At 40.0% G+C, this 18572-nt stretch overlaps 4 protein-coding genes across 4 annotated transcripts; 2 read left to right on the top strand and 2 right to left on the bottom strand.

Moving 5' to 3' along the window:
* Positions 1-568: 568 nt before the first annotated feature.
* Positions 569-7233, top strand: LOC109187752 (ATP-dependent RNA helicase DEAH11, chloroplastic-like). The gene is made up of 3 exons (XM_019338058.1): positions 569-1467; positions 1934-5078; positions 5786-7233. The coding sequence occupies exons 1-3, from the start codon at positions 598-600 to the stop codon at positions 7000-7002; spliced, it is 5232 nt and encodes a 1743-aa protein (XP_019193603.1). The 5' UTR covers positions 569-597; the 3' UTR covers positions 7003-7233.
* Positions 7234-9190: 1957 nt separating this feature from the next.
* On the top strand, positions 9191-13667 carry LOC109187753 (putative multidrug resistance protein). Its single transcript, XM_019338059.1, has 5 exons — positions 9191-9498; positions 9962-10419; positions 10487-11027; positions 11188-13166; positions 13259-13667. The coding sequence occupies exons 1-5, from the start codon at positions 9355-9357 to the stop codon at positions 13632-13634; spliced, it is 3498 nt and encodes a 1165-aa protein (XP_019193604.1). The 5' UTR covers positions 9191-9354; the 3' UTR covers positions 13635-13667.
* A 247-nt stretch (positions 13668-13914) lies between these two features.
* LOC109187758 (protein NDR1-like) lies at positions 13915-18281 on the bottom strand. Its single transcript, XM_019338067.1, has 2 exons — positions 17675-18281; positions 13915-14065 (listed from the first exon to the last, which is right to left on the bottom strand). Exons 1-2 carry the CDS (start codon positions 18225-18227, stop codon positions 14043-14045), a joined length of 576 nt encoding a protein of 191 aa, XP_019193612.1. The 5' UTR covers positions 18228-18281; the 3' UTR covers positions 13915-14042.
* On the bottom strand, positions 13915-18342 carry LOC109187756 (protein NDR1-like). The gene is made up of 2 exons (XM_019338065.1): positions 18288-18342; positions 13915-14725 (listed from the first exon to the last, which is right to left on the bottom strand). The coding sequence occupies exon 2, from the start codon at positions 14658-14660 to the stop codon at positions 14043-14045; it is 618 nt and encodes a 205-aa protein (XP_019193610.1). The 5' UTR covers positions 14661-14725; positions 18288-18342; the 3' UTR covers positions 13915-14042.
* Positions 18343-18572: the final 230 nt, after the last annotated feature.

The following is an 18572-nucleotide window of genomic DNA, read 5'->3' as shown; positions in this document are numbered from 1 at the left end:
CTAACTCTCTTCGTGACAAGCTCAATGTTTTGACTAGCCAATCTTGTGCTTGAGGGGGAGTATTAGGATTATGTTATCCATATTAGATTATGACTATTTTATCCATATTAGACTATAACTATATTATTCGTGTTAGACTAGGATTCTATATAGTATCTATATATTTCCTCTCTGTACTCTCAAACATTATGATTGAATACAACACAATCTATATTAACTAAAATCTTGAACTTGAGAAATAAAATTATTTCTGTTTTTTTTTTGGCATTTAAAATTATATAATAAAATAAAAAGATATTATTTTAATAAACTAACCTCCACCAGGTAATTTGAATTCAATTGCATCATTTTATTTTATTCAAAGACCTAATTGCATGTCTTTTGAGTTCAATATCTTAATTATATTTTTATATGTAATTTGATGATCTATTTGACTCTTATTACATTCTTATTCTTAAATAATCAACCTAATATAACCCTAACCAAATGGTCATTCAAGTACTCTCTATTTATATATATATTTTTTAATTTTTACTTAAGAGAGTATAATTTTAGAGTAAATGTGGTAAAATTTTTTGGTAAACCTCGATCGTACAAATGCATAGACCAGGGGTTTTAGACACCGCCCGGCGAAATCGGCCACCGGAAAAGCTTTATTATACGGAATCGGGCCACTGTTACCGCCCGCGGCAGCCGTATCAGCATCAGTGGAATTCTCAGTTCAGCAACCGTCGTGATCGTTTTCCTGGACCGCCGAAGACGCAGCAGAAATTCGTTATACAGTTCCGTTCGAGTAGCCGGACGCTGAAGAGATCAGAATTGGACGAGCTCATCGAGAAATTGCCGTCACCACCGCAAAGTTCCTATGTTTTCGACAGCGGTTCTGTTTTAGGGACTCTGTTTTACGAGCAGTGGAGTGAGGCTGTGGAGGTGGTGGTAAAGTTATGGAGAATCCGTCTCGACGGGGGGCTTCCGGTGGCACCATCGCTGGTAGAGAACGCGGAGGTGTCGTCAAAGAAGGAAGAATTGAAAGATCGGCTCCGAGGTGTGTTTCTGGAGAAGCTCGAGGGGCTAATGGAAGGGGAATTAGTGCAAAAATGTAGGCAGAAGTTGGAATTGCTGGAGGCGGAGATTAAAAAGGTCTCCAAATTGCTTGGAAGGCCGAAACGTATCGCTCTTGCAAATGAACTATTGAATAAGAAAGAGGCTTTTGTGGCTGAAAAGGACTTGATAGCAAAGAGGATAGCGGAGCTCAAGAATGGGGTGAGTTGTATTGTGCTTCAATTGGAGGGGAAGTACTCCGGGGAGGATGTTCATGGAGACAGTACGGCGTTGTTTAACTTTGAAACAGAGTTCAATTGGGACCGCATTCTTCATCTGATTAAGAGGGAATGCCGAAGACTTGAGGATGGCTTACCCATTTTTGCTTTCAGGGAAGAGATTCTTAAGCAAATAGATTCTCAACAGGTGGTTATTTATTTAATTTGCTTCATTTTATGTTTATTGCATCATTTATTGTTAGCAATATGCTAGATATACAGAAACAAAAGTAGCTTTTCCTAGAAATATGCGTTCCCTTGCTGAAATTTTGCCTATTGATTAGAGCACTTATTCAAATCTTTTTGCTCATGGTTTTGGACTGCTTTCTCTAATTTATGCTGTGTGTACTGCCAAAATAGACCTCTTATAGGATTTTGCCTTCACGTTGCCTAAATCTGAATCCTTGAGGATTGAACTTTGTTACCCAAACTTAGTCTTTGAATTTGATGTTGAAAAGAAGGGTCAGTACAGATAGTTCTCATATTTGGCTCCTCCCTATCCAGAACGTTTCAACATACTCAGTTGTTCATTAGCTAATTTGCTTTTTTACTTTCAACCATGCTCATGCTGTATGTAAATAATATTTGTGTGTTTTGACATGTACTTCTTGTAGGTTACAGTTTTGATTGGGGAGACTGGCTCAGGCAAGAGTACACAATTGGTTCAATTCCTTGCGGATTCAGGAATTGCTGGAAATGGTGCTGTAGTCTGCACTCAACCCCGGAAACTTGCTGCCATCTCTTTGGCAGATAGGGTTAAAGAGGAAAGTGTTGGCTGCTACAAAGAAAAATCTATTGCCTGTTATCCATCATATTCATCCATTCATCAGTTTGAATCAAAGGTAACATTTATGACAGATCACTGCCTACTGCAGCATTATTTGAGAGATAAAAGTTTGTGTAAGATTTCATGCATTATAATTGATGAAGCACATGAAAGAAGCCTAAACACAGATCTTCTTTTAGCATTGCTAAGGAACTTGCTTCATGAAAGGCATGATTTAAGGCTTATCATTATGTCTGCCACAGCTGATGCAGATCAGCTTACAGATTACTTCTTTGGTTGTAGAACATTTTATGTGTCTGGCAGAACTTTTCCGGTGGACATTAAGTATGTACCCAGTGAATGTGAAGGTAGTTTTGTTTCTGGTTCTGGTATGGTTCCTTCTTATGTTTCTGATGTTGTAAGCACTGTGACTGATATCCACAAAGCAGAGGGAGAGGGAACAATTCTTGCCTTCCTGACTTCTCAGATGGAAGTAGAGTGGGCTATTGAGACTTTTCAAGCCCCCTCTGCCATTGCATTACCTTTACATGGGAAACTCTCCTATGAAGACCAACATCGGGTTTTCCTGAATTTCCCTGGAAAGAGAAAGGTAATATTCACTACGAATGTTGCTGAGACATCTTTGACAATTCCAGGGGTCAAATATGTTGTTGATTCTGGGAGGGTGAAAGAAAGCAGATTTGAACCTGGAACTGGCATGAATGTTCTCAAGGTTTGCCCAGTCAGCAAAAGCTCAGCAAATCAACGAGCTGGGCGAGCTGGCAGAACTGAACCTGGAAGGTGCTATAGACTGTACTCTAAAAATGATTTTGAGAATATGCCTTGTCATAAGGAACCTGAAATTCGTAGGGTTCATCTTGGTATTGCTGTGCTAAGGATTCTTGCCCTGGGCATCAAGGACGTGCAAAGTTTTGATTTTGTTGATGCACCTAGTCCTAAAGCAATTGAGATGGCTATCAGAAATCTGATTTACTTAGGAGCTATTGCATGCATTGATGATGGTTATGAATTAACTGCAGATGGACATTATCTAGTGAAGTTGGGTATCGAGCCCCGGTTGGGTAAGATAATCCTTAGTTGTTTCCATCACCATTTGGGTAAAGAGGGTCTTGTTCTTGCTGCTGTTATGGCAAATTCAAACAGCATTTTCTGCAGAGTTGGTACTGAAGTAGATAAACTAAAATCTGATTGCCTTAAGGTTCAGTTTTCCCATCCCGATGGTGATCTCTTCACTTTACTATCTGTTTACAAGGAATGGGATGCTGTGCCTCAAGAAAAGAAAAATGCCTGGTGCTGGAATAATAGCATCAATGCCAAAACCATGAGAAGGTGCCAGGAGACTGTTGAAGAACTGGAAGCCTGTCTTCAAAATGAACTGAGTATTGTTGTTCCAACTTACTGGCATTGGGATCCACATATGCACACTGAGCATGATGAAACTTTGAAACACATTATTCTCTCTTCCCTTTCAGAAAATGTGGCAATGTTCTCTGGTTATGATCAACTTGGCTATGAGGTAGCATTGACAGGTAAGCATGTCAAATTGCACCCTTCATGTTCGTTGTTGAATTTTTGTCAACGACCCACTTGGGTAGTTTTTGGTGATATCCTGGCATCAGTTAAAGAGTATCTGGTCTGTGTTACTGCATTTGACTTTAACAACCTGGCTACTTCGTTTCCTCCTTCGTTGTTTGATTTCTCAAAGATGGATGCTCAAAAGCTACAAAAGAAGACTTTGACAGGGTTTGGAAGCATGCTGCTGAAGAGATTGTGTGGAAAATCTAACTGTCACATCAATCGTTTTGTTTCGCGAATGAGAACATTGTGCATGGATGAACGCATTGGCATTGAAGTGAATGTTGATCAGAATGAGATTGCAATGTATGCTTCTTCCAGAGACATGGAGAGGGTTTTTGAGAATCTGAATGAAGCAGTGGAGTATGAATACAAGTTGTTGAAAAATGAATGTCTGGAGAAATGTTTGTACAATAGAGGATCTGCTTATTCAGTGCCTACTGCCCTTTTTGGAGCTGGTGCTGAGATAAAACATTTGGAGCTTGAGAAGAGATGTTTGACAGTTGATGTATTTCTTTCAAAGGGAAATTCATTTGATGACAAAGAATTGTTGATGTTTCTGGAAAGGAATGCGGGTGACATTTGTGTGGTCCACAGGTCCTCAGGTGTGGGACAAGATAGTGGGGAGATGGAGAGATGGGGCAGGGTAACATTTGTTACCCCCAACGCTGCTAAGCGTGCTTCTGCACTAAACTCTGGCCCACTTAGTGGTGGCATGGTCAAAGTAGTTCCTTCCAAGACCATGTATGATGGTGATCAAAATATGATCTCATCTCATTTGCTCAAAGCAAAAGTGCGTTGGCCTCGCAGATCCAGTACAGGGGTAGCTATTGTGACATGTCACCCAAAGGATATTGCTATTATGGTTGATGACTTCTCTAGTGTTCTAATAGGAGGAAACAGAGTTCAATGTGAACCAAGCATCAAATATCCTGACAACATAGTGATTACGGAACTTGATAGTGAGCTTTCTGAAGCTGAGATTTGTGAGGTGTTAACTCCAGTGACAGACAGAAAAATTTTGGATTTGTTCCTACTAAGAGGAAATAGTGTAGAAGGTCCTCCATTAGTTGCTTGTGAAGAAGCACTTCTAAGAGAAATATCTTTCTTCATGCCTAAAAGGAACCCCTATGGTAACTCTACTCGTGTCCAGGTCTTCCATCCTGGACCAACGGATTATTACATGAAAGCAGCTATAACATTCGATGGAAGTCTATATCTAGAAGCTGCAAGAGCACTGGAAGAAATGAATGGGAAAGTATTGCCTGGATGTCTTTCATGGCAGAAGATAGAATGCCAGCAATTGTTTTCTAGTTCTGTGTCCTGTCTTGCAGCAGTATATCATGTTATTAAGAATCAGCTGGATACTTTACTTGCAAGCTTCCGTCATAGAAAGGGTATTTGTTACAACCAACTCCATATTTGTTCCTAACTAAGCTCATTTATATGTGTGCATTGTCTTTTCTCAGTTGGGTTCTGAACCAAATAAATCAATTTTAGGTGCATTAACTAATTTATCTATCTTAATAGTACTTCACAATCAATTCCTTATTTGTTTTTGATTAGGCTGATTTATGTATGTGCATTGTCATTTTTCAGTTGGCTTCTCAAACAAATAATTCACATTTAGGTGCATTAGCTGATTTATAGTAACTAATTCACATTGTCATTTTAACTACCTAACCTCAGTATAATTTCTCAAAATATGGGTGATTTCCTCCTTGTTATGAAAGAATGATGAAACCCACCCCCACCCAGGAAGTGCCTGGTGCAATGTGCTTTATGCTGTACATATTACTTCCTGGTTTTTGTTCCTATTGTTTAATCAAAAGAATGTATGATTATTCCACCCCTCATGTGCCCATCTAATGTATTGGTTCTAATAACTTTAAATGGTAAAGTTGCACTTTGCAAGGACTCCATTTTTGTTGTCTGTCATGGATGAAGATTAAGGTTTATGTTTTCTTGGAAATTACTATTCTGTAGCACTAGAAAGTCCCCTTCATTTGTGCTGAATGAATTATAACTTTGCTGAAACAATATTTCAAGTTTTGCAAATGAATAATGTATAATTGGCAGCTGACAATACTTCAACTGTTTGCAGGTGTTGAGTGCAATCTTCGTAGGAATGAGAATGGTTCCTATAGAGTTACCATATCTGCTGGTGCCACGAAACTTGTGGCAGAAGTGAGAAAACCATTTGAGCAGCTTATGAAAGGGAAAATAATAGATCATGGTGGCATTACTCCAACAGTTCTGCAGCATTTATTTTCTCGGGAAGGGATCTTTCTTATGAAGTCAATTCAGCAGGAGACAGGAACCTATATTCTTTTTGACAGGCATACCCATACGTTGAGAATCTTTGGTTCTTCAAACAAGATTGATATGGCAGAGAAGAAATTTGTGGATTTGCTTCTGTCACTTCATGAAAGCAAGCAACTTGAAGTCCATCTTCGTGGAGAAGCTTTGCCCCCAAATCTGATGAAGAGAGTGGTTCAGAGGTTTGGAGCAGACCTTAATGGGATCAAGCAAATGTTTCCTGAGGGTAACTTCTCTCTAAATGTCAAACAGCATTGTATCTCTATCAGTGGTCCCAAAGAAGTGAAGCAAAAAGTTGAAGACGTAATTTATGAGATGGCCCAAGCAAGTAGTCTGCAGAAACAAAGGAGTGATGATGAAACTGACTGCCCAATTTGCTTGTGTGAGGTGGAGGAGAGTTTCAAGTTAGAAAACTGTTTCCATGACTTCTGCCGATCATGCTTGGTGGAGCAGTGTGAGTCTGCCATCAGAAGCAGAGAAGGTTTCCCCATGTGCTGTATGCATAAAGGTTGTAAGGCTCCAATCCTGATTGCTGACTTGAAGTCTCTGTTATCAATTGAAAAACTGGAGGAGCTTTTCAGGGCATCATTAGGGGCTTTCGTGGCAGCAAGCGGAGGTTCTTACAGGTTTTGCCCATCGCCTGACTGCCCTTCAGTTTATCGTGCTGCTGATCCAGGCACTACCGGGGAACCATTCATCTGTGGTGCATGTTATGCAGAAACATGTACGAGCTGCCACCTTGAGTATCATCCATTCATTTCTTGTGTCAAGTACCGTGAGATTAAAGACGACCCAGACTACAACTCTCTGAAAGCATGGAAAAAGGGAAAAGAGAACGTGAAGAATTGCCCCGACTGCTCGTTGACAATCGAGAAGGTGGACGGCTGCAATCACATTGAGTGCAAGTGTGGGAAACATGTTTGCTGGGTTTGTTTGGAGTTCTTTGCTACAAGTGATGATTGCTATGACCATTTGAGGTCTGTACATGCCACCATTACATGACATGCTTCTCCAATTTCAACTGCATTTCTGTTTCATGTATATTTTTCTGTTCTCTACATACTGAGAACTTGTGTACATATGCTTAGGTCATAATTCCCCCAGTACCATAGCAGGATTTGGATTTATTGTCTCCACCCCACCCTGCACCCTCACCACTCACACCATGTATATTTTGGGATGCATTTTAAACATATGTATATACACTTAAACATATGTATATATATTACTACTGCAGACAAATTGAAGGGACATCACATGGTAATTACAAACACATAACATGATAACTACACACATAAATTGTTAACTGCATGTAGAGAATATGTTAACTGCAGATACATAAGATGTTGGTTAACATGTTACGTGTCTGTAGTTAACAATTTATGTGTCTGTTTAGTTATCATGTTATTAACAATTTATGTGTCTGTAGTTATTATGTTATGTGCTTCAATTTGTTTACATGTACAGAATGTGTTACTAGCAGACACATAATTTTTGAATCAAAATTCATAATACAATATGAACCTGGTCCCTATAGTAGTAAATTAAAATTTGCTCCTATCCAACATAATAATCTTTCATGACACAAATCTATCTAATCATCATGCCTCATCTTTGATTCATTGTTTATGCAGTGTTGAATTGATGGCATTAAAACATACAAACATAAGAACGTATCCGATCCGGCCATATATGACCCAGTACAACAAACGAACGCGTCGTAACACTGGAGTCTGAAAAAAAAACAATAAAAACGCTATATATCATAATTGAAGTTATATATAGTACGAAAACATGAGACAAATTAAACAGCAATTATATTTAACGTTGACAGATGATAGCAACATTATGATTCTTCTGCCCCTCGTAAGTCAAATTCTCCACATACTATTCTGTTTGTTCTTCTCGGTGGCAGCGTTGCAACTCGCAATCCGCCATGGCATTATTTTATTATAGCTTGACGAAGTTAGCTAGCTTAGCTTGTTATCGAGAATGGAGACACAACAAGAATATAATGCAAATTGCCGTATAGAATTCCATTTTCTCAATACGACCAACTGCTTAAAATCAAAACTTTCTTCCAAAGACTCATCACCCAGATTCCGATCTATCAAGAATAGTGAGATGAAAATAAAAAATTACAATCACACCAACCAACACATTTGGCGGCAACTGCAGTCCAAGCTGGTCGAGTTAACTTATTAATTACAAGGTTTCAAGTTCAACTCCCAGTGGGAGTAACCTATTGGTCTTCTTAGTTTGACTCATTTAGCAATAAGCAGCTTAGGTTAGTTTACCGGTCCTTTGCTGGTTAAGATCATAGGCGGGGTTCACCTAGTGCATACCCTCGGAGACAACTGCAGCCAAGTTGGTCGAGCTTTTACCTTATTAATTACAAGGTTCCAAGTTCGACTTCTAGTGGGAGTGACCTATTGGTCTTCTTAGTTTGAGTCATTCAGCTATGGACAGTTTAGGTTGGATTACCGGTCCTTTGTTAGTTAAGGTCATAGGCGAGGTTCACCTAGTGCATACCCTCGGTTAGTGGCTACGAGTTTCCCTCGTAACCCAAAAGAAAAAAAAAAAAGTATAGTAAGATGAAATGGATTTGTTGTAAGAAACAGACAGGGTCAAGGTTAGGAGCCGGCTAGAAAGAGAACATTTTTGGAGATTTCTATATGACTATATATACTAAATTACTAATATAATCAAGTGTTTAGCACTTAGCAGCTAGCTAACAGCTGGCCTGCATGTCAGCCAATCCAGTTTATTAGCCAAAGTGCATATAATTAAGTGAAAGGTGATTAATGGCTTCATGTGCATGAAGAAAGAGCAGTACAGTTGAGAATTAGCCCTTAATTTCATAGGAAAATATAATATAATGGAGAAGAAAAAAGGGGATAATGGCATGTTCAGATATGCAGATAGAGTGGACAAGCTGTTTATGTGTTTTGGAACACTGGGGAGCATAGGAGATGGCCTGCAGATTCCTCTCATGATGTATGTTCTTAGCGACGTGATTAATGAGTATGGAAGTCTCGACAGTGCAGTCTCTATGCAGACTGTTAACAAGGTTAATTAGGCTAAAGAAACCAAACATCATTTTCTCCCCTCCCCACAATTAATGCTGTTTCAATTCTTAATGTTTTTGCTCTTAATGTTGCAGTTTTCACTCAGGCTACTTTACGTCGCTATATTGGTTGGACTATCTGCTTTTGTTGGTATACTTCATGTTTACAAGTGCTGTTTTTTCATGGTTACATCAAAAAACATGTTTTCGATCATCTGATCTGTTTGTGTTAACGTTTTACAGAAGGGCTGTGCTGGGCAAGAACAGCTGAAAGGCAGACATCAAGGATGAGATTAGAATACCTTAAAGCTGTACTTAAACAAGAAGTTGGGTTCTTTGACACACAAGCTGCTGAGTCTTCCACAACCTTTCAAGTTATTTCAACCATTTCTGCTGATTCCAATACAATCCAAGTCACTATAGGCGAAAAGGTATTGTACACTTCTTGCCACAATCAAAGAAAACTAAACAATTTTTGAGTGACGGGGGAAACCCATAGGGTGTGAATGGGGTAACTTCAGTCTTGTGGCCCTAGTCGGCAAAGGATCACAAATAGGTAAACCAGTCTGGGTTGCCCATAGTTTATTGGCTCAAACCGGCAAAGGATCACAGATAGGTAAACCAGTCTGGGTTGCCCATAGTTTACTGGCTCAAACCGGCAAAGGATCACAAATAGGTAGACCAGTCTGGGTTGCCCATAGTTTACTGGCTCAAACCAAAGAAGGCTGATAGGTCACTCCTGCTAGGAGTCGAACTTGTAACCTTGTGGTTGCTAACAGTCTGACCAGTTTGGCTAAATTGCATAAGAATGCGTATCTTTTTTAATGTTTGGCTAGAGGTTACTTCTGTCATGTACCCTTCTTCTTATGAGAATGTGTTGTCCTTTTGGTACAGATACCTGATTGCCTGGCCTATCTATCTTCCTTCTTCTTCTGCTTCATATTTGCCTTTGTGCTCTCATGGAAACTCACATTGGCAGCTATACCATTCACCATGATGTTCATCGTCCCGGGGCTTGGATTCGGGACAATGATGATGAAAGTGGGGATGCAGGCGATCGAGTCCTATGGGGTTGCTGGCGGGATTGCAGAGCAGGCGATTTCATCTATAAGAACTGTATATTCCTATGCTGCTGAGCACCAAACTCTCGAGAAGTTCAGCCAAGCACTACAAAAAGTAATAGAGCTGGGGATTAAGCAAGGCTTTGCAAGAGGACTAATGATGGGAAGCTTTGGAGTCATTTATATCAGCTGGGGTTTTCAAGCATGGCTTGGATCTCTTCTGGTCAGTAAGAAGGGCGAAAAGGGCGGTGATATTTTCGTGGCGGGATTCAACGTTCTTATGGCGGGACTGTAAGTAACTTCACACTGCACTATGATAAGATCCCATTATATTTGGCTGACCAGATTGTGATTGCAGAAATATCTTGACAGCTCTTCCAAATCTCACCGCGATAACAGAATCAAAGGCGGCTTCTGTTCGGATTTCTGAGATGATTGATCGCGATCCAGCCATAGACACTGAAGACAAGAAGGGGAAAGCACTGTCATATGTGAGGGGAGAAATTCAGTTCAAAGGTGTATATTTCAGTTACCCCTCGAGGCCCGATACTCCTGTCCTGCAAGGGCTGGATGCCACGATCCCGGCTGGGAAAACCGTGGGTATTGTTGGGGGCAGTGGCTCGGGCAAGTCCACCGTCATTTCATTGCTCCAAAGATTCTATGATCCCATCGAAGGCGATATTTACCTGGATGGATACAAGATAAAGAGACTGCATCTTAAATGGCTGAGATCCCAAATGGGACTTGTTAACCAAGAGCCAATCCTTTTCGCAACATCCATTAAAGATAATATACTTTTTGGCAAGGAAGATGCATCAATGGAAGATGTAGAGAGAGCAGCCCAGGCTGCAAATGCACATGACTTCATCATCAAGCTACCAGATGCTTATGAAACTAATGTAAGTTCGGGCTAAATGCACATGGGCAAAACCACACTAAAAGATTGAATCCAGTAAATTAGCTAATCTAACACATGGCCTTATAAACCCATATATTCTCTCTTATTTTTTCAATGTGGGACTCTTAACAGTCTGAAGTTGTTAACAAAATGTCTAACAGGTTGGACAATTCGGGTTCCAATTATCTGGAGGCCAAAAGCAGAGAATAGCCATTGCAAGAGCTTTGATCCGAGACCCGAGGATCTTGCTGTTAGATGAAGCCACGAGTGCCCTGGATGCCGAATCTGAAAGAATTGTACAAGAGGCAATCGATCACGCATCCATCGGGAGGACTGCAATAGTCATAGCACATCGTCTATCCACAATTCGAATGGCGAATCTAATAATGGTTCTTCAACACGGGAAGGTAGTCGAATCTGGTTCACATGCACACCTTATGGAGATGAACGATGGAGAGTACTACAATATGGTGAGAATGCAGCAATCAGGTATTCAAAACGAGGCTACTCCGAGTCGCCATAGCCAAAAGATTGATAAGAAAAGACGCCATAAAATGAGCGTACCTTCTAGTCCACTGAGTGTGAGATCAAGTGCAGCCAGCACTCCTGTTATGTATCCATTTAGCCCCGCGCTTTCCATGAGCCCAGTAATTCCACACAGCGGGATATATTCCGCTCCCTACTCGGTGCAATACGAAGATTCGTTTGGAAGCGACGATGAGGACAGAAAAGAACCGGCTTATCCTGCTCCTTCACAGTGGCGTTTGCTGAAAATGAATGCCCCCGAGTGGCCTCGAGCCCTGCTTGGATGCATTGGAGCGATTGGCTCGGGAGCAGTACAGCCCATAAATGCATACTGCGTTGGGGGTCTTATCGCAGTTTACTTCCGAACTGACAAATCCACCATCCAATCTCACGCAAGGAACTATACTTACGTTTTCATAGGCCTCGGGGTTTTCAACATGGTCACTAATGTTCTCCAACACTACAGTTTCGCAGTCATGGGGGAAAAACTAACCAAGAGGGTTCGGGAGAAGATACTCGAGAAACTAATGACCTTCGAGATTGGATGGTTCGACCAAGACGAGAACACAAGTGCAGCCATATGTGCTCGGGTTTCAACCGAAGCTAACATGGTTCGTTCCCTCGTAGGAGACCGGATGTCACTGCTAGTTCAAGCCATCTTCGCAGCCACCTTTGCTTACACTTTAGGCCTCTTCCTATCGTGGAAACTCGCCCTCGTGATGATGGCAGCTCAGCCTTTGCTCATCGGAAGCTTTTACGCGAGAAGTGTACTAATGAAGAGTATGTCTGGAAAAGCACAGAAAGCACAAAGGGAAGGAAGCCAATTAGCAAGTGAAGCAGTGGTTAACCATAGAACTATAACCGCTTTCTCATCCCAGAAACGAATCGTTGGCCTGTTTAAAGCAACATTAGAGGAGCCAAGAAAGGAAAGTATCCGGCAATCCTGGTTTGCGGGGATGGGGCTATTCAGCTCCCAATTTCTCGCCACAGCTTCTACAGCTTTAGCCTACTGGTACGGTGGAAAGCTACTAACACAAGGAGAAATATCCCCCGAGAGACTCTTTAGAGCCTTTCTCGCACTGCTTTTCACTGCCTACACAATCGCCGAAGCAGGAAGCATGACCAAGGATATATCCCGAGGAAGCGACGCTGTCCGCTCAGTATTCGCTATCCTGGATAGAGAATCCGAGATTAAACCAGACAGCTCGGTGGGAGTTGATGCAAAGAAGGCAGAGTTTATGGGTCGAGTCGAGTTCAAGAAAGTGTTCTTCGCTTACCCAACAAGACCCGACCAGCTGATTTTCAAAGGCCTTAGCCTTAAAATTAGCCCGGGGACTACAGTAGCACTGGTCGGGCAAAGCGGTTCTGGCAAATCATCCATTATAGGGCTGATAGAGAGGTTTTACGATCCACTTAGAGGAGCAGTTTATATCGACGGAAGAGACATCAAGGACTACAATTTGAGGAAATTAAGGTCACGTATAGCATTAGTTAGCCAAGAACCTACCTTATTTGCAGGAACTATCTACGAAAACATTGCATATGGCAAAAAGAATGCAAAGGAAGCTGAGATCAGAAAGGCTGCTATTCTTGCAAATGCACACGAGTTCATAAGGTAACACATAAAAATAAAAAAACAGTCTATTATATCATGCAAAAGGGTAGATATAATCATATAAACTAAAATCTTACCATTATTAATCTCAGTGGAATGAAGGATGGATATGAGACTTACTGTGGAGAACGGGGAGCACAGCTCTCGGGAGGCCAGAAGCAAAGAATAGCAATTGCTCGTGCGATTCTCAAGAACCCGAAAATCCTGCTCCTCGATGAAGCAACCAGCGCTCTCGATACAATCTCAGAAAGACTGGTTCAAGAAGCACTGGAGAAGATGATGGCTGGTCGAACCTGCATTGTTGTGGCTCATCGCCTATCCACAATACAGAAAGCTACCTCCATTGCTGTGATCAAGGATGGAATAGTCGAAGAGCAGGGATCACACTCTGAATTGCTTTCCCTAGCTGGCGCTTACTACTCGCTTGTAAAACTACAAGGTAGTAGCACGCCTTACAGGCAAACTTGAAAATGGCAATTCTCCCAAGAATTGTAAACTAAGAATGAGTGAAAATCTAATGTATTTCTTTCCTTGGTATGGTGGAGAAAACCATTTTTTGTTGCAATATCCTGAATTTCTCTCTTTCTTTCTTTCATCTTCACTTTCTTTTGCCAGAATATACAGAAAATTATTATTCATTGTGGACCACTAAGGAATTCATCCATTATTGACCAATACCATAAATAGTATTTAAGAAGAATGTGTCAACATCAATCTATGAACATATTTCTAGACTACTTACCAACAATTTCAATGGGAAAAAAATGAATTACCCTTCAAAATTTCCAAATAATACAATCATAAATTGAGAAGAAAAAGAAAGGAAAAAAGACAACATGTTAAAAAAAAATCTGATCTTTTGCTATTCTACTCCAGTTACAATAGCAAAACCAGAACAAATAAAGTGACGGAAAATATAGCCGGCGCGTGGAAGGAACGGCGTTGTCGTGTGCCGGAGTTCTTACCGGAGTTGTTGACTTCCACAGTGGTGTTTTCCACCATAAAGTTGTGTCTCTTTGTGTACCAAAACACAATCTTGTACCTCACCCTGGTATATAAATCCATCCGGAAAACCGGCTTTGACCCATTCGAAACCGCCCTGAAAGCCGCCTCCCACGGCACTCCACGGGCGGTCAAATTCCCGAGCTTGTCGGCATCTTTGCCGTGGCCCTGGTAAAAGCTCGGAACCGTGTAATTGCCGATGGGGACACTGGTGTTCGCACCATAATAGAAGCTGAGGCGAACTTCGTCGTATCTGACGCCCTTGTCCTTCATCTTGTTCTTAAGGTTGATAGTGAAGTAGAGGGTGTGATTGGATCTCGTGGCGTTTGAAGCGCCGGAGGTGTTAAGCGCCGGCAAGTAAACGGCCGAAATGGAGCATGAAGGCTTGGTGGTGCGGAGACTAAGCCAGACGAAGAGGGCCGTGAGGCCCGAAGTCAGAATGAATCTGAAGCAGCACTTGAAGCATCCGCTGCCGTGGCCGGAATCTGACATGGAGGGAGAAAGGATTTTCCGGCGAGACAGGAAACTGCCGGTTTTTCAAGAACCGGAAATGAAGAGTAGGAGAATGTAATAAAGGTGCAATGCAAGTGGCGGAAGTCGGGACAGAAATAGCACGTGAAATTTGGTCTTCTTAACTAAAGAAACTCAAGTCAACGAATGAGTTGACTAGCAAAACCAATCATTTTTGTGAAATAGCGGTCAAATAAACTCTCCAACTATATACCAAAATTCAATTAAAACTTCAAACTCAAAAAAACTGTCAATTAGACCCTATCCTATTTAAAATATACTACTGGCTCAAGTTACAGTAGAGTATCTGTATAATCTCGCATTTGGAAGAGTTCATATCAATTATATTACAAAGTCATTAGCAAAAAGAAATATTTTTTAACTACTTATTTTTAAAAACTAATTTTAAAAAACTTTCCAACGCGATCTGACGAAAAAACACGGACTTTTCCGTCAAGCTTCTTCACCCATGACAGTTAAACTGCCATAGATGACTGTTATGCAACTTGGCTGCGAAGGCGGACTTCTCTGTCCATGACGAAGAAGCCCGCCAAAGTTCTTCGTCCATGGCAGCCAAGACGCAATGGACATGAAGCCATGGCAGCTTGCTTGCCATGGTTTTTTTTTTTTTAAAATTTAAATTTTGTACATAAATAAATATTATTATTTAAATTTTGGGAAAATGACGAGTTTGATCCTTGAGTTATAACTGTGGTGACGATTCAGTCCTTGTGTTATTACCGTATCCATTTTTAGTCTCTCAGTTTTGAGAGAAGTTGCGAGTTTAGTCCCTGACACTAGTGGTGTGTTGACAAAGTTAATTCTATGAGTAAAAAAAGTAAATTGCTTAATAAAACTTAAAAACTTAGCCAAAATACTTTCCCCTAACTCGACAAAAGCCCTAAGTTGCTTATGTAATCAGCAAATAATCTTACTCCCGTTTTTCTAAAAAATCAAAGTTCAATATTTCAATTGTATTTATAAAAAAATAAAAAAAAATAAAAACAACTTAAATTACAATTTTTTGGCAAATACAAAAAATTTGCTCCATAACATGGACAAGCTTGGTATATTTTCCTCGATTAGTATAACTCCATGATATTTTGATGGGTATTAAATCATCATATTTACATCGAAAATTACCCCCAAATTGAGGAAAATATGAAGTACCACAACTAAGAGATGACATCTTATAATTAACTAAATTAGTTAATCAATACGGAGAATATTGATTACTCCGTATCTATTTAAACATATAAAATAGAGAAACAACTTACCTGTGAATTTCGCAGCTTGGAAGTGGACGAATTTGAGATTTCAGATATTGAGGAAGAAAAAGACATTCGATTGTAGGTATAAGAAGAAAAGAATGACTCTTGCGTCAACATAATAAGAGGATTATAATTTGAAATTCATATTTTACCCTTCTATTATTAAATTGTTTTTAAGTTTTTCGTTAGTTGCAGACGAAAAATTAACGCTAGAGACCAAACTCGCCACTTCGTTCATAATTGGGGGATTAAACTCGGATACAGTCATAACTTAGGGACTGAGTCAGAACTTGGTTATAACTCATGGACTAAAGATGCAATTTTCCCTTAAATTTTTATAAAAATATAAATTTTTAAAAATGTTAATCTAAGTGGCATCTTATGTGGTAGTGACTTTGGAGTAACATGCTATTATAGGTCAAATATGTCAATTGTACAAATTTAACAATTTTAAGAGTTTAATTGGATTATTATTTTTTAAATCAAGTGTCTGATTCCACTTTGGTATATAGTTGAAGGGTCTATTTGACCTTTATTCCATAATTTTTTTACATTCAACTCAATTCAAATTCAAAATCTCCATATTTGTGACACAAATTAAACTTCTAGCTGGACGGCAGCTAAGAAAACCATAAAACAAGTTTTAAAAGAGAAATAAGAAAGCAAGTTTGCCAAGTAATTGCAAGAGAATTAAATTCAGAACACTTCTCAATGTGCCACAAGGATATTTATACAATATTTGAATGAAGAAATATTAACAAATTTGATCTTAAGAAAGCTTCATAAAGTGCATTGCTTTCTAATGCTGAAAAGGGAAATCTAACCCATAATCTAGAGGGAATCCCTAGAAATTCTCCTACCACCACATCTGAGCACCGACACACTTGATTGGGCATATGAGTCCAACCACATTCGCGTGGTAAGCACCCTAGCCCACACACACACCACTCCACGATAAGGGGTCAATCGAATAACTTTGCACACAAAGAGCCTTTATTTACACTAAAACAATGCATTAAAATAATCAATCGAATCAACTGAGCTAGTCATGCTGGGTCATCCATATTATTCATCGTGGACAACTAAAGAATTCATCAATTATTGGCGAATACCATAAATATTACTCCGTATTTAAAAAGAAAGTGTCAACATCAATCCATGAACATATTTCCAGACTAGATTCAGTGCTTGATCTGCAAACCAGAGTACCAAACAAACAATTTAAATGGGAAAAAAAAAAGAATTGCCCTTCAAATAATACAATAGAAGAAAAGGAAAGGGAAAAAGACAAGAAGTTTTTTTTTTTTTTTTTGTTTAAATAAAACTAAGCATTCATTCAATAAGATCAGAAGTTAAAACATTACAAATAATAGGAGATCGAAAGGTGAGTGAACCACTCTAATTAATCATACATAAAAACAGACTGCTTAATTAACAATTGGACTATCAGATTCATAAATAGTTTAGTAAAAAATAAAAACACGAGTGAACTCATAAGGTTTTTAATATCCCTAAGAATCAAGTGAAATGAAGAATCCCCTTTAACTAGATGCCTTGAACAACTTGAAAAGAATCAATTTCAATAAGAATCAAGTGACTCTCTCTTTGGTTCCAAAAAAAAAAAAAAAAAAAAAAAAAAAAAAAGTGACTCTCACTGGTATAGTCTCCGCTTCCCTGGGAGAAAAGACACCTGATCTTCGGCTATTTTATTCCAAATCAGAACAAATAAAGTGACGGAAAATATAGCAGCCGCGTGAAAGGAACGGTGTTGTGGTGTTGCGGAGTTCTTACCGGAGTTGTCGACTTCCACAGTGGTGTTTTCCACCATAAAGTTGTGCCTCTTTGTGTACCAAAAAACAATCTTGTACCTCACCCTGGTATGTAAATCCATCCGGAAAACCGCCTTTGACCCATTCGAAACCGCCCTGAAAGCCGCATCCCACGGCACTCCATGGGCGGTCAATTTCCCGAGCTTGTCGGCATCGTTGCCGTTGTCCTGGTAAAAGCCCGGAACCGTGTAATTGCCGATGGGAACACTGGTGTTCGCACCATAATAGAAGCTGAGGCGAACGTCGTCGTATCTGACGCCCTTGTCCTTCATCTTGTTCTTAAGATTGATAGTGAAGTAGAGGGTGTGATTGGATCTCGAAGTGTCGGAGGTGTTAAGCCCCGGCAAGTAAACGGCCTTAATGGAGCATGAAGGCTTGGTGGTGCGGAGACTAAGCCAGACGAAGAGGGCCATGAGGCCCGAAGTCAGAATCAATCTGAAGCAGCACATGAAGCATCCGCTGCCGTGGCCGGTATCTGATATGGGGGGAAAGGATTTTCCGGCGAGGCATTCAAGTGGCGGAAGTCAGGACAGAAATAGCACGTGAAATTTGGTCTTTCTTAACTAAGGAAATTCCAAGTCAACGATTCAGTTGACTAGCAAAGTCTTTTTTTATTTTTTTATTTTACATTCAACTCAATTCAAATTCAAAATCTCCATATTCGTGAAAGAAATTAAATTTCTACCTTACCATTTGTTGGGTTTACCGTCACGGAGTAGTCACACAGCGAGCCAACATTACCGAAACAAATTTTAAAAGAAAAATAAAAATATAATTTGGCGAAGTAATTGCAA

This window comes from Ipomoea nil, unplaced genomic scaffold, assembly GCF_001879475.1.
Source record: "Ipomoea nil cultivar Tokyo-kokei standard unplaced genomic scaffold, Asagao_1.1 scaffold1421, whole genome shotgun sequence".
Lineage (NCBI taxonomy): Eukaryota > Viridiplantae > Streptophyta > Magnoliopsida > Solanales > Convolvulaceae > Ipomoea > Ipomoea nil.
Note: the sequence above shows the minus strand (reverse complement) of the source record. Positions and strands in the feature narration are given on the sequence as shown.